This window comes from Apteryx mantelli, chromosome 15, assembly GCF_036417845.1.
Source record: "Apteryx mantelli isolate bAptMan1 chromosome 15, bAptMan1.hap1, whole genome shotgun sequence".
NCBI lineage: Eukaryota > Metazoa > Chordata > Aves > Apterygiformes > Apterygidae > Apteryx > Apteryx mantelli.
In genome coordinates this window covers 2,249,070-2,265,596 of record NC_089992.1, presented here as the reverse complement: position 1 = coordinate 2,265,596, position 16,527 = coordinate 2,249,070, and the positions used below count along the sequence as shown (strand labels likewise).

General features: G+C 38.8%; 1 protein-coding gene across 2 annotated transcripts in view; it reads left to right on the top strand.

Moving 5' to 3' along the window:
- Positions 1-16,527, top strand: part of MAP2K5 (mitogen-activated protein kinase kinase 5) — a 145,898-nt gene that overhangs the window by 66,113 nt on the left and 63,258 nt on the right. For both annotated transcript variants that reach the window (XM_067305489.1, XM_067305488.1), the window contains exons 13-16: positions 1,102-1,150; positions 8,020-8,093; positions 9,021-9,071; positions 12,624-12,695. In XM_067305489.1, coding sequence (XP_067161590.1) covers positions 1,102-1,150; positions 8,020-8,093; positions 9,021-9,071; positions 12,624-12,695 — 246 coding nt within the window. The remainder of the gene's footprint in view (positions 1-1,101; positions 1,151-8,019; positions 8,094-9,020; positions 9,072-12,623; positions 12,696-16,527) is intronic.

Sequence of the window (16,527 nt, the reverse complement as noted above, 5' to 3'; positions counted from 1 at the left end):
ACAGTTTAGCTAGCAAAAGGAGCAAATTCTGTAATAGTATGCCAAAGTCTGCCCCGATTCTTATCTATTACGGGCCCAATTGTATTTTCTGGGGCTATAGGATGCAGTAAGGCTAGAATTTGTTCCAGGATGAGTAATATGAAGAACAGGATTACTTACACAGTTCAAGAAGAAAAGAGATGTTCAGCATTTCCATTCCATAAGTAAAAAACATGGGAAGTAAATGAGGGGAAAAGTACAGATGCACCACATGAAAAAAGGGAAAGGGAAGATGAGGTGGAAAAAGATTTTTGCAGAGATTTTTGTTTTTACCTCTTCTAGTTTTCTAGCCTTTAATTTCACTGGTTTGCTTTTGCAAGACAACAAATCATTATGCACTTTGTCTTCTGTGATTTTTAACACCTCACAAAACCAGATGAATTAAAAATACGCTGAAATGTCTAAAAGGATTCAGTATAAGCTGAACTGACTTCCAGCTGATAGAGCCTGGGAAGAAGTTTTGTCATATGCCCCTAAAGAACCTATTCTCAGAGAAGCCACAGGCAGCAGGTTTACATCTGTGGCCCATAATTTTTTGGTGATATGTATGATATTCGTAAATATAACATGACTCTTAATATAATGTGATTTTATTGGTTTTGTTATCTTTTAAATAATTTTTATTTTCGCAGTCTCACTAGAGACCTAGACCTAGCGGTTCATTTGACACGGACCTTACTTCCCGTTGGAGAGGTACCCAAGCCAAATGCTCTGCAGAAATGTATATTCTGGCCACATTTCTGTCAGTGATGTTTTTGGCTTAGTAAGTGCTGGAAGGAAGTGGAAGGGAAGATGATCTTGAGGACAATAGCCCAGTAGTTAAGACACTGATCAGGCACATCGGAGACCCAAAGAGGGACCTTCCTAATCCAAGGCCAACATCCTTCATCACTGTACAGCCAAACTCCATGCCTCAGGACAGATGTTTCTCTGTCTCCCCTCTCCTTGGTGCTGGCTCCGTTCTTCACTGGGACTCAGGTCTTCAACAAGTCCCCAGCTGAGATGCAGTATTTCTTACAAGGAACCTTTAACCTGTGTTGTTGCTCTTTTTCTTGAATTCAGGTTGTGAAAGGCCTTACCTACTTATGGAGCCTGAAGATTTTACACAGAGGTGAGTAACAGATGTTTTCTGTTTTCCAACGAAATACCATATTACTTTATTTTAACAACACTTTTTACAAGGACAGCAGACCATACTAAGATCTGGTTTGATTCCAGTGGAGCTATGCAGAATGAACCTTACTCATTAGCCTTGCAGATTCTCTGATAAAATAGTTTTACTACTCTTCTCTTATTACCCTGTTCTCCTCCCCTACAGGCAGAACACTAAAGTGACAGAGATGAATTTTATAGACATTTATAGATGCTTAGAGTTGCAAACAGGTGCCCAGTAGAACTTTCAAAATCAACAAGGCAAATCAGATGCTTGACTGTTATTGAAAATTGAAGATAAGGTGAATTTGCTTACATATTTCAGAAATCTCCCATGACAGCCACAAGCACTGCTAAGGTCTTATCTCTAAAACTGTGCGTCATGTCTTCTAAAATGGTGATGTATAATTAAAGAAATACAACTTTAAGCCTGCTTGAACATAACAAACCATTCTTAGGTTTTTGATGTTTATTCTCCTTCCTGAAATTAACTTGTGTTTTTTTTTATCTTTTCATTTATTTCTTGTTTTTAGTGAAGTTAGATTTTGTTGATAATTTGTCTGTCATGCTAAGTTCGTTTGTATATGCTAGAACTTTCAAAACAGAGTATCAGTTCTGAAAGCAGCGGAAAATGCTGCTTAAAGAACAAAGGACCTCCTCCCCCCCCGCCCCCCAAAAAAGAAAAAAGTAAAAGAGAACTCATTACATTTGTAATGTTTCTAAAGTGTCTGAAAGTAACAGCTCTGGTTCCTAATGTTGCTAACAATACTGTTTAATTTAACCCATCTGCTCTCCCAGTCCATGCGCACAGTTGGAGAGTGCAGTAACCGACATCATTTGTGATCGAAAGAGAAGTGTAAAGTAGAGAGACAAGTAGAAAATTGTAAGTTGTAAACCAAAGACCATTTCCTCTGGCGTGCCTAGTTTTGGAGTGTCTGAGAAGTAGGTGCTAGGCTCTGGCAAGGTGATCAGAATTATGTGGCTTAGGTGCCCAGTGTCCTTGTAGGATCAGTGGTGGGAGTTGGGCACCTTTGGAGAGTGATCCAGAAATCTATGCCCTGAGTGGGAAGAACAAGCTAATAAGAATCACCAGCTCAGGCTGTACGTTGGTACCTCCATGCGCTCAATGCCTTTGTGGAGAGCTTGTGGAGCAGAAGATTCTTCCTGTCCTTTGTGCAATGGCCCAACTAGGAGCTGTGATGTAGGACGCCTACATTCAATTCCTCCTCAGCTGAGGGAATCAATCTCGCAGCGTGTTCTCCCTGGGAGAGCACTTGGACCTGAGAGTATAGTCTAGCCTGGGTAGGAGGAAGAGGGCTGTGGCCAGAGGAGGGAGTAGAGATCAAGAAGGGACCCAGCTTTGTTGCCGCTGATTAGAGGGCGAGTGAAATGCTAAGGCTGTTCATGTATTTGACCTAAGGCTGTCACTGTATTAAAAGAACAGAGACCAAGACCAACTCAGTGCAGGCACAGGTTACCAAGGAGGCTTCATTTCTGATGACAGCTTAAACATTTCACCTGTTAGCTTGCATGTTCCCAGATGCAGAGAGTTATCAGCTCATCTACTCTCAACAAAACGATGAAAATCTAGGTGCTTGAGCTGCCTCAGCAATTGCCAGAATAAATATTTATAAAAAGAAAAGGTGGATGGGACATCCCTGGCTGGGTGTTTCTCTGAATAGACTACACAGTCCTTGCCAGCTTTTATGACATCCAAAAAGAAGCAGCAGATTTGAAATTCCTTTTGTTCTGAATCTTTCTTTAAAGATTGTGACAACCTACTGAATGTGATTTGAAGAGAGCAAATAGCATTGTGGTCAAGCACAAATGCTATTAGTGTAACATTTTATTGTTCTTCTGCTCTGAACTTAGAACCCGGGTCTGATTTTTGCTTTCCCAGTAAAATGGAGGCTCCCCCTCTGTATGGGTTTCTTTGCCTAGATTGAAGAGTGGATGTGAGTTTTTGATGAATTGTGTGGTCCTTGCTATAGTCTAAAGACAGACACAGAAACTGATCTTTCTTTTCTATTTAGATTTTTCTCTCCTTAGTCTGTTGCTGGGTTGGCCAAGGTGAGAAGTGTGCTGCCAAATGACACATAAGGGAGAATTTTCATTCCAGAGTCCAGTTGTTTTTCCCCAAGGGATCAGTTTTCAGTACACACTACTCTGTGTGTGTGTACTTTTATATCTTAGAGATGGGTACAGAGTAATGCAACGCAAGGAAGATGCCTATTTCTCAGAGTAGTCTGCTTCAGCTGTCTGCTGGTTTTAATGCATCAGGAGGTAAATGAACGAAAATTTAACCCTGACTTCCTTGCTGTCACATGTAAAACAGACCATATAGGAAGCTCTTATAGGCTAAGAAGTCAAGAATTTCTACAGTGGTGATAACTAAGGTGGAGAAGCAATCATCATGAAGAAGCTGTGTAATACACTGCAGCAAACGACAGTTTCTGACTAGATCATGGATTAAAGGCAAGGAAACAAACAATGAACAAGTCTTTTATTCCAGATCAGACATTTCAGCAAATATTACAGCTTAACTTCAAAACATACCTTGCAACTAATGAGGTGATAGCCGTGCATATTAATAAACCCAGAGCTGTAGTCATAGTCATCACACCCACATCAAACATAAACAAAAGATTAACACCTACACCACTTCTTTGGAAGATGTGAGAATGTCCCAATGATAAGTGTGCTCTCTTCCCCAGAGGATAAGGAGTAGAAATGGAAGGGTAATGAGAAATTAACTTAGATTTAAAACAGAATTAGCAATTAAACAAGTCTAATCATGTACAAAGTCAAAGTTTGTGTAAAGACAAACTAAAATCTGTTAGGTTCAAGAATAAGTATAGACCATATACATTTTATCTGGTATGTTTATTTTCTCTGTTCACACTTCCTTATTAAAAGAAATATATGAAATAAATGTTACCCACTTGTCTTTAATTGTACTGATCTGTATTTGTAGGCATGAGTTTATATAAACGCGTGTCCTCAGTGTCGCTTGCACTGTTCTGGACACCTTGGTGTCGGACTAGGTTTTAAGTTTGTTTCAGAGTTTCAGGGATGGTTTCCTGGTTTGTGGTGTGTGAGGCTGGGTGGAGCTGATAATCCGTAGGCCTTCCAGGACTGTGTGCTGGCTTCGTGCTGTTGGTGGTCGAAGGGAGCTTTGTGCACCACTCGGAGGGGCTCTCCCATGGGGTGCTCCGGCAGGAGCGTATGCAATTCCTCCTTTGCTTTGACGTAAGCTAACTGACGCAGAGAAATGTAGGTTGGCAGGGCCAGGCGCTAATGCAGATATGGATGATGAATGCTCCTGTCCTCCCAGCAGGAACTGTAGTTGGCTGTGGATTTCACCGAAGATGTCCAGAGCAATATACTTGAATATTTTTTTTCCTTTGTAACATTGTAACAATTAATCAGCTTTAGTGCCACATAAAATTAGAGGCACACATAAAATTTAGAGGCACACAAAAAAATGCTGGGTGTGTGTGTGTACATGCGTATGTATATATAAAAATGTATACGTACACATTCATGGGCCACATAGGCTTTTAAAAAATAACATCATGGCCTCTGCGAAAAGCATGCTGATGAGGTCATTATGGCAAGAAAATATTTTCATTCTTCCAGCTGCTTCGCTGTTGTTAACAGTAATGTTCCGTGAGCTGTCCACAGCTAAAACTGTGCTTTTGTATCTCTTGTCTTCCTTGAACTTGGTGCATTGCATTTGTATATTTTTAAAAGACAGAAGAAGTCAAGACACACCTTTTATAAATCTTTTTTATTCACAATCATTAATCTGCTTGCTCTTCAATAAAACAAGATAACTGAAATGTTTGGTGTTCAAAAAGCCAACCCTGTGACAGTTCTGTTTACTGGTAAGTAAGAGCTTGGAGGTCCCATTTATCTGCAGAGAGGTGAAATGACTTAGACAGATATATCATAAAGAGAACTTGTTCATCCTCTATGATGATGCTTCATACAAATCATTTGTATTAAGCAAGCACTGGTAATGGGAGCATAATGACCCCTTTTGGCTCTTGTTTAAATTCTTTCACTTCTAAACAGTAATATTAATCACAAGCAGATGGTGCAGAACATTATTTATGCACATTTGTTTTCCAAAAACAAAAAATGTTTAACCCATTAACTGAAGTGGTTTACAAAACAAAAAGGCTAATTTACTGATTGGGTGATTTTTCTCCCCAGTTTCAATTTGAGATGTTTTTTGAAGTGACATTTTTATCTAGGATTGTCACTTCCTCTTTTCCTGAGGAAGCCAATGTGACCTCTGGGATGCATGGCAAATACTGTTTTAAGTCCTCCACTTATGGTGCTGTTTAAATGGGTGCTGCAAGGACAAATAGTATTTGTTCTTATTGGTGCTTGTTTGACCGCAGCATACTCAATGGAGTCCCTAAGCTGCATAGCTTTCAGTTCCTTTACTGATTGATTTATTTTTCTTTTTTTTTTTTTTCTTAGTTTTGGTTGTGGAAGGATTTCAGACTTAAGCAACACTAAATGAATGACATATTTTTAATTATATCATCTTACGATCACATCCTGCGTGGTAGCAGGGAAGGGGAAATGCTGTCTGTGGATTCCCAGCATCACAAGGTGGTGGCTGGATACAGCCCTACAAGCTGGCCAGCACCGATGAGGCAGAGGACAACTGTGGATAGGGGGCTTTGCCCTGGATAGGGGGTGTTACGGGACCAAGGTCTTGCAGGCTGCACCTGGAGAGCATCCTGCCTCTTCCTCTGAACTCATGACACGTGCACAGGTTGTCCTCACTGAAAGGAAATCTGGCCATGTGCATGTTGCCTTATCATCTCTTCTGTCGAGGGCCGCGAGGTTCACGCATAGAGCTTCCTTCTTCCCAGGCCCCTGATACTCGGAGTAGAGTGAAACAATTTTTGCATTATCAGAAGCTGATGCTGTTGATCCAGTCCTGCTCCCAAGAACCCATTTCCAGCCTTGATGTACCAAAATGCTCATTGTGTTTCTTTGGTTATTAATTATTTTGCTATATCCTTTACAGCTAAAAGCAAGGACTGTCATACTGCATTTTTCCTTTAAAAGTGTTAATACTGCAAACAGGTGGATTTGTAGTGCAGAATGTCAGTATTTTCTGCGTAGGTAACTGTGCCTGCTCTGTAGTTCATTAGAATTCAGCGTAAACATAGTACCTAGGTAGATCTGGTGGCTGCCATATTTTTAGAAAGACAGTTAAACAGGATTACTGTACAACTCGCTGTTCTCAGGACTCAGGCTGGAGCCTGCTGAGGTTCGGTGCGCATCAGGTGAACCCTAAGAAGGTCACCCGACACCAGAGAGAAGTATGCTGTTTCGCGGGTTGCCAGAAGCAGATATTTGAGTCTTCCTGAAGTTTTATGTAGAAGAAATATTCCTAAAATGTTGCTGGGAAGTGCATGAGGGATTTTGTATTTGCATGGATTGCTTTTCTGCAATATTTTTCTATCACCTAAGGAGGGGATAGGTTTAAAAAAAATAAAAATCAGAAGTGCTGCATACAGATTGAATTCCTAAAGTTGAAATGAAGATCACAATACCCAAACTTAGTTTGTTGATGCTGTGAGTTGATGAAGATAATTGTGAAAGATTTTTCTTCTGGCTTTGGGGAGAAATTGCAAAATACACTAGTAGTATTAATACCTAACTTAAAATGTACAAACCCTCTTAAGTTATATAAAACAATATTGAATGCTCTCCCTTTTTAAACTCGATTTTTACCTCATATATAGGAAAGCATTTAATCAGTTTGTTAATTGAAGTTATACATTTTTACATTACAGAGACAAATTAAGCAAGCTACTATGGTACCAGAAAACATCTGCTAAACAAAGGCAAACTTAATGATAAGCAAAATTAGGTTCTTTTCTAGTTGCTTTTCATCCATCTGCACCCAACTAGTGTTCACTTTTAAAGAAGGCAAAGATACAAGCTATTACTTTTAATCCAGAATGACAGAAGAAAGCGGTGATTAGGCAAAGCCACTATGCTCTAATCTTCCCAGGTCTAAGCCAGGCTGTATCGCACACATCCTGCCTTCCAGCTGGCATCCTTGGAAGAGAAAGATGCTCAATGGTTCTCACCCTAGACTTAGGCTAGATGCTTAGCAGTTTATTCACATGTGGATTTTACAGTATGCAACTGGTTTATTTCTTAAATTATAAAAATCTTAAAAAAAAAAAAAAAAAACAAAACCTTTCTCCCCATTATCTTTTGGTCCATTAAGTTTTGGCTTATTCATCATTTACAACACAGGTTGTTCCCTCCCATTTTTTGCAACAGATTTTTCTGTATTTGAAAACTTCTAGCTTCTCTTCTCTCTGTCTTCTCCACTTCATGCCAGAATCTGCAGATCCCTTTTTTTGCAAACCTGCTCCAGCGTACTGTCTAGGCAGCTGTTTTATCCTGTATTTATGCAGTTGACTAATCCCTCTCTAAACGTGGTGCTTCCACTTGTCCCTATTGAATTTTATCATATTTTTTTCAGTCTGATTTGCCAGTTTGTCAGGATCATTTTGAGTTCTAAACCCCATCCTTCAGTGCACTTGCTATCCCTCCCAGATTGGTGTCATCTGCAAATTTAATAACATGGTTTATTAGTATTTGAGAGGTGCAGATATAATGTTACCTGTGCTAATGGCTGTTACAAACCAGAGGTTGTATTTGAAGTATCTCAGTGAAATATTTTCCATTACAATGTATCATGCCCATATTCATAAATATCTCTGTATACAAGATAGATATAGAGGATGACATAGACTAAGTCCCAGTTTGTTCTCTCACCAGATGTGAAGCCATCCAATATGTTGGTGAACACACGAGGACAGGTGAAGCTGTGTGACTTTGGGGTTAGCACTCAGGTAATTCCCTCCGTAGACCTCTGCCCGCTCGCTTCCTAATGGCGCGTCACCTGGCTGTGCCACAAGCCAGCCCCAGCAAGCTCCCCTCTGCTGGGAGCCCACTATTCATTTTTAATCTCTGGGCAACTTTTCTTCATCTGAATATGATTGTTCATTGTTTAATGACAGTAAAAACTGCTGATATTGTAATTACTACTTACGAATAGCAAACTTCATTGATATGCAGCTTTGATATGAAAACGTTTTGGCCAGACAAAAGGGAGGGCAGAACGAGAGATGTGTCTGGGGAGCCCAACTGGCCCACAATAAAAATTAATATTGGGAGTAACAATAGTGGTGGGCTTTTACAATGTGCAGCACAAATTTTAATTAATTTCCATTTTGGGCCTCCCTTGAGAACTTCTCTGATAGTGACCCGTGAGCTTGCTGTGATGTTGATTTGAATTTCAGCACCTTTACTCTCAGCCAAACATGAGGACCAAAGAGAAGGTCAGCCTTGTATTATAACTTGTCAGAGTCTGTTGTCCCTCCAGCGTATTTAGTGCTCATTGCATTCAAGTAATGAGTGTGGCTTTATTCACATCTTGAGCCAGCTGACTGAAAAATGAGTGCGTTCAATCCTACTTCAAATTGACTTTTTATATCAGACTAGTTTGGGGTACTAAAGCGATAAGCATCCTGTTTAACAGAATTGTTTAAGGTTATCTGCCATAAACTGTAATGCAGTGCTTGTGTAAATTGGAACTCTCATTCAAAACAAAAGAGAGATTTAATCATTTTTAATGCCTTTGTAGATAAATTTGTTCCCTTTTACATAATTTTTAGTTGATTTATAGGAATGATGATTGTAGGTTAAATGAGGAATAATTGCCCATTTTATTTCCACATTATCTTTATATTGTTCTAACAGACTGTTTTGTCTGATAGCTGGTGAATTCTATAGCCAAGACGTATGTTGGAACAAATGCTTATATGGCGGTAAGTGAATTTATGCAGGAATAACATTTAAACAGAAGTATTTGTTCACAGTCTTGTTCTGTGCCACGTAGGATATCTTCTAAATCAAGTCTCAAACTTCCTCTTTCCCTCCCCCTCGCTGTAGAAGCTGTGCCTTAATTGCGTCCCCCACGGAAACGACTCCCTTTCACTGTCTCACAGACCCACTCCCTTCCTATCTGCCATCACATAACAGCGCTGCGACAACTACAGTGATTGCTGATATGGAAGAGTAATATTGGAAAAGTGTTTCTTTAATGTATTTTTAGTTGTCTTTAATGCATTGTAACAACTGGGAACAAAGCAGAGAGCCAGTTCAACATAAAAAGGCAGCTTTCCACTGATAACCTGCAGCTGCTTGTGGACCTCTGACGGTCCATTACTGCCCGCAGTTTGGGAGCCGCTGCTCTGAGCCTGCAGTTTAGCAAAGCATTTAAGCATGTGCTCAAGTCTCACGGACTTCCTTGATACCTGAGCACGTGCTGGGGTGCTTCCCATGTGAAGTTGCCGTGTAAATTTGAAGTATTTGGACTCATAATATTAAGCCATTAATTGCATGTTGTGTATTTTTCATATCGGATTTACCAAGTCATCAGTACATTTCATTTTTCCATATAAATTTTAGCCAGCAGAATATTTGTTCTGATTACTTTTGTGCTTTATCTGTACATTAACATTATATATTTCCATCATTATTAGATGAAAGTAACACATTTCTAAAGATGTATCATTTGGGGAAAATTGCTATTAGCTGGGATGAGAGGTTTGGTTTTAGCAATTTTTGCTGACCTGACAAGCAGTGAGTGGTGCCCATGTGTCTTTTTTTGGTCCCTAAAATGTTTTTAGCAAACTGCTTATGTAGTAAAATTGAGGCAAAAATAAGTGTTCAGCTTGTTAAAAAACAAAGTGCAAACAGCAATACAAAATGGCTGATTCTTGTATTTTCAAAACTCAGAAAAGGGGTGAGAGAAATCCATGACCTTTAATTTCTTTTATTTATTTATTTATTTATTTATTTATTTATTTGGTACTTTCTTGTAAGGAGATAAGTCCAGAATGTCCATTTATTTGCCAAGTGTTTTTCTAGTCAAGGTGCACTCGTTATGTGGCGTCTGAAACAATCGTGTCACCATCCTAGAAAGACTTGAACTGTCCTGTGTGATCAGAATATTATGTGCAGAAAAATGTTAAAAATGAAACAAAACAAACCAGTCATAGGAATTATCACTTTTGCTAGGAAGCTGGCTGATCGCTATGCTTCCATTCCCTAGAAGAACTGGTATATTGTGATTCAGACAAATAAACAGCTTCAAATAAATGAACTTCTCCAACTTGGTTCTTACTCTGAGAGTGGTCTTAAGCAGGTCTAATAATTAAATTGTGTTATCCTTTAGTGTACAAATCAAGATTACGGTTCTCCTTCCCAGGTGTACATTAAATAAATTACTTTTTTTCTTATTGTTTATGGATGAATGTGATGCATCCATCTGTTAATTGAAAAAGAGAAGTTTAAGCTAAAACATACTTGATCTGATTTCTTGTGTTAAAATTGCTTTGCTTCCTGAATAAATCATTTGTCACGATCAAATTTATAGTGTAGTCATCAAAAAAAAAAAATCAAGATCGTAAGCTTTGATATTAATGTTTGCCTAATTGGGGAACCAGCAGTGAATTTGAAACCATCCAAAAAAGGGAGGTTTGCTGTTAAAATAAACAAAAAGGTTTTTTTATTGAGAAATTAAAATTTGCAATAAAAATAAATATTCTGTAAAGTCATTTCATCACCTACTTTATATAGAAGAAACTTCTGAATGAAAAAAGGTAGCTAGTGTTAGAAATTCTTAAGATAAAGGATTTTGAGCCTTAGGATTTTAGCCTTTGCATCCTTAGGATCATCTGTGTGTTGCACACTTTATTTTATATATGCGTGATTTTTATTTTCCTCTTCTTTTCCATACTTTTGAAAGAGGAATTCATCTGACTAGACTTTTTGTTCAAATGTGCTAATGATTTATGTGTCACTTTATCTTCTGTGAATACATGATTTCGAAATATAAGTTACTGTTTGAAACTCGAGTTGTTATAGCAGAGGAGTAAACAACTTCACATTGCTCAGCTGGAATTATGCATCTGGTCTGGCTGCTCAGTAAAGGCCAGGGCCTCACCTGCACTAGGAAGGTCTGAAGCGTTGTCGTCCTGGCGCAGGTGCAGGGTCTGCCGGGAACGCAACACGCTTGGCCGGGATAGCTGATACCGTGGTATGTCAGAAAGGAAGCTCTATCTGTCGGTGTACTTTTTTGCTTGCACATCTGCATCTGTATGAGGATCTTTGTCAGTCTAAGAGGATGCTTAAAAATCGTATCTCCATACAATGCTGTTACAAACATTTCTAAGATTTTCCTGGACGAGGCTAGCTATATTACGAAGGCTTGCCTTAATGAACTTTAAAAATAATTTTTTTTTTAATTTATTTTTTTGCTAACTGTTCAGCTCATCATAAATGAGGCTCAGTCAAAAAGATCTTGTTCCTCTTCCATTCTGTTTTTTTTGTTTTAGTTATGGCAGTTCTGGAAGGCTATCCTTAAAGATAACGTGGGCAGCGCTGTGTTTTTTTACTTAACATTCATGCTGCAATAAAAGCTCTTGACCTGGGATTAGCAGTGCAGAGTAAACATCCAAAAACACATTGGACTGGCACTAATTTGGGAGTTTGTTTTCTAAAAAGGTCTCTGGATTATTAAAGACTAAAAATACAACCAGTGCTTCATAGGTGATTGGGCTAGACAGGTGCATTAACAGCACAGTAGGGAGAGAAGTCTCATGGAGCCTTTTATTGTTACATTTCATGCTGTACTTGACCTTGGAAATGCTTAAATTGTAGCTTTCAAGTAAAAACTAGCTGTTATATTTTACAGCTCTATTTCATGAGGCATTAAACTTGCTATTAATAGTTTTGAATGAAGTCTTTTTTTTTATAGGTCAAAAATGAAATTAAAACATATATAAAATAAAATTGCTGGGCATGTGACCTCACTGGGTTTTTTGGTTTCAGTGACTTTGATTGTTTTTTAAACCATAGTTACTCCCCAACCCCTTGACTCAACATTAGGAGTCTGTTTTCCTAGCATACCTTACTGCAGCGTCTGAGCTTCAAAATAGATGTATACCATTGATGGACTCTTACAACTTGACCTTGTGCTTTGCTGCGCATGTGCAAATCATTGGCTTTCTTGTCGAATAAAACAGCCCAAACACAAATGCCAAGGCCATCTTTACAAGATGCAGAGCAATGCGTGGCCGCAAGTCTGAGCATAACTGAGCCCTTTGCTCTTGCAGAATCGAGGCAAAAAAAATAAAAATAAATAGAACATGTTTGAACAGTGTTGTTGCTATCTGTCAGATTAGCTGGTGAGCTAATTTAAGGTCCTTTGCATTTTTGCAGTTGATTTACTTGCCCTGGGCTAGCTTTTGTGGGAGAAGTATGCATGTTTGTTTGCTAGGCTCAAGAAGATGTTTTTTTCCATCTCTTTGCAGCCTGAACGGATTTCGGGAGAACAGTATGGAATTCATTCTGACGTTTGGAGTTTAGGGATTTCCTTCATGGAGGTATGTAAATATGTATCATTTTCTTGTGCATATTGAAAGAATCAAATGAAATCTAACCTCAGAATATTTTAATTTAGTCTTTTCTATACTCTTTTATAAATATACGCTTTAACTATTGCTAAATTTCCTGGCTGTATCTAGAATGGATTTGTTCTTACTGAGTTAAATTCAGTTAGATCTAGAGAGCCTCTGCACAAGCCTGTTACAGTCTTAAATCCTCTGTTAAAGGTCTCTGTGAGAGCAGTAGGTAGGGCCTGGTACATGGATGCCTCTACATCCCTTCAACACCTCTGGGGCTGACGATGGCAGGATCCTTTATCACGTCTTCACAGCCAGGACAGAGAGGGCTATTATTAGGGTTAAACAGAGTTATGCAAATCCAAGGTTTGAGTTGGTTAACGTCCTTGCAAAATCTTAGCAGAAATACTTGCAACATGATAGGAATCCTTCCCAGTGTGATTAAATAAGGTGTTTGGATTTAAGTGTTCACCAGGGTTTTAGAAAGATTTCTCACAAACGTAGTTTAAAACTGGGGAAAGTCATATCGAAAGGAAGCAGTTTAAAAAGAATGTGATCATAAAAACAGTAATGCAGGGGAATCCCTACTTTCTGCAAGTTTAGTCAGTACAAGGTCAGTTTTTATTCAGGAAAAAGGTGGTTTGTTGTTTCTACTTAGTACTCATCAGATGTCTTAAAAACATAAATTTCAAGGACTTTATAAAAATGGATGACTGCTTATAAGAAAGAGAACCTTGAGTGTGTAAGCCGAGCAGAAATGCCTGTCTTCTGATAGAGTCTTGACAAGTAAGATAATATCTGGCTTGGTTTGGTCCAGGAGAAGGGATAAGTAACGCTGGTATGGTGGTGATAGAAGGATGTATTTATGTAGCCTTTTTTAGACTGGCCCGAGCTGGTCACAAGCAAGCCAACTACCATCTGAAAACCTTGTAGCCTTGTAAGCTCAAGCATAGGTTCTCAGGAGACTTTTTCAGTCCACGAGCAATGCCATGGAAGAACTTTCCCCCTCTTCGGTTAGAGCTGGATAGTATCTAGCCCATGGGCAGTGTGAGCGTTACACAAGCTCTATTCCATTTGTAAGAGATGTGTAAGCGTATCGTATTCACTGTGTTAGGGATGATCACCTTTACTAGCTGAGACTCTGTCAGGGATGAGGTCTGATCCTTTTGATTGTTCCTTCCTACGTGAACAGTTCATTCAAACCACTGAGATTTCACATAACGTCCATGCGAAAGAGCTTTCATTCACTGACTTTGGGACAAATAGTAATGCAAATTTTGTATAAACAAAGGTCCCTGTTCTTCTACAGATGCCAACAGTTGACTAGGAGGGGAAAAACATGCAAACTTGGGAGACTCAGTAGCTGCTTTCCAGAGTAGTTGCCATTTACTTGACCACAGATATTCTGTCTCCCATATATGATTGGCACAATGCTCTCGCTTTTCTCTTCATTATTTTCCCTGTCACCTGAAGACTCCAAGCATTCCCATGAGAATCAGCAAGACCTCCATGTATTTCTGCAAAAGATTTTGGGTTTAGTCGGAACCTCTGCCTTAAACTTGCATCATCTTTCCTGTACAGCCTGACTGACAAAAGCATGATATGATTACTGAAAAATATAGGTGCCCTTCCCTTCTCTTCTGGTAAATACAGTGTCATGAAACTGAAGTTCAGTATACCTTTTGGTGAAGTACCACTGAGGTTCTTAGCAGAGGTTTAGACAAAAGTTAAGCAGTCGTGGTGCTGGCCTTCTACATCTAGGCAAATTTTACCTTTTGCCAATTGAACGTTAAGTGAAACTTTTATTGTGTTTTCAAATGATAAACATTCCTTGCCAAATGCATGATCAGTTTTAACCCAAATGAAAATATTTAATGCTGAATCATTGCATTCAGATCTTGTAAATCTTTTTTCAAGTCTGATTAAAGCTAACTCTGTATATACAATAGTGACATATTCTAATGTGTCACAGGGGATGCAGTGCTGTTAATTTGTTTTACTGCAAATTTCAATGGTTGGAGAGCCCTCAGAATTTTGGGAGAGATACAGAACATTCGCACACTCTGTAAATGAATCTAACTGACAAAGGGCTAAAATGAGATTGTATTACATGAATATTTGACTATGGTGTTCTTCATTCACAGCCAAATAGTGATATATATGCAGAAGTTGTGTAGAGCAAGTATTTACAGATTCCATTGCTGAATATGAGAGATATAAAAGATGTATTTCCATGTGCAACACCAGTCTCCAAGCTGTGAAGAATTTCCATGTAGACCAGATATTTGGAATTTAGTGTAGGATTATTAGTAGGCAACCTGGCTAGTCATGAATTAAAGGATGGATTTCACATCATATCAGCCAATATTAGGAAAAGTCCTTTCATTTGCATTTACTCTCCGCTTTCAAACCTTCTCAACTTCCTTTTCTCTCTCCCACTTTCTGTGAATGTCTCCTGAACCAGATGGTACAAAACAATTTTGGTTCTGTGTGCTTTGCTAATTGGTATGTCATCTGGTCCTCCGAGACCTCTCCTCAACAAGATCGCTGTTTTATTGAAGTGGTTTGAGTGATGTGTTAAATGATGAAAGCAAGGACAGTGGCTTAGAAAAATGTCTCAAAAAAGGTGAAGAAGATGCTCAAAGAGCCACGCAAGGTCACTGTCATTAAAGTAACACTGTCTATTGACATGGGGATTGGTAGTGCAGACACCCAGGCTCTTGTTGATGGAGCTGTTAAAAAGTGAAGTTAGCATTTATTGTACGATTTTAAAATCGTCTCTGCTTAGTACTGCAATACTCCAATCCCTACAACTTCAAGCTAGCACAAATACAGCATGCTAAAAAGAAATTTCATGTGGGACTAAGTTAACAAGGGCTGTTTTGATGTATGACGATACAAAACAGCAGCTAAACAAATCTCATTTTCTGCAGTATTCTTCTGAGCCTCTAAAATGCCTTGAATTTCTTTGCTGCAAAGCTATGTGTAATGAGAAATCAAACTGTTACTTCTGAAGGTTAAGAAAACTGCCCCAGAAGTAGGCTAGCTGAGGGTGAAAAGTATTAGATCTAAGTACCACAAAAGCCTGGGAGACTATGAGCACTCTTGTTCCTTTTGAAGCAATAGATAACTAAGGGTGTTTAGCTTCCCATCAGTCTTGCTCTTTCCAAAAAATGGAGGAAATACTCCTAACTTGCTTTTTATATTTTATTGTTTTCCTTTTTTTGGAGTTTGCATTTCTTTCTTCAGGTGCATTTCTTTCTTTGAGGTGAATTAAATTTAATACATAATCTGTAAACCTGTTTAAAAAGTTTCATTTCAAATAATTTGTAGTAGTAGTATTTTCATGAGGTTTTCAGATGTAGTTTTATTTAAGCGCTCTTGGGTTGACAAAGCAAGTTCAATTTAAACCAATGACATTGCTGTCACTACACTGAAGACTGTGTCAGCATTTTCATTATAAGAGCTGTTTTTCAGGGGTTTATAACTCAGTCATAAAATATACTCCAGGCTGCCTGGGCTGAGTCTGAGTGCTGTTTGCATTCTGTAACTGATCCGGTCTCCCTCCCAAGAACTGTGCCCTGCACAGGAGGATAAATAAGACTGCCTAATATTTCTTTTTACTCTCTAATAAATATGACCCTACTCCTGCCATACATGGCTGCTATCTGAAAATGAACATTAAAACACCCAAAGGTGGATAAAATACATCTTGCTGGGTTTTAATAGACAACATTCTTGGCTGTGCAGTGTTGCCTTTTTGTAGCGATGATTTAAGGTGTAGACATGCCTACCGTTCCCTTAGCTGAGCCAC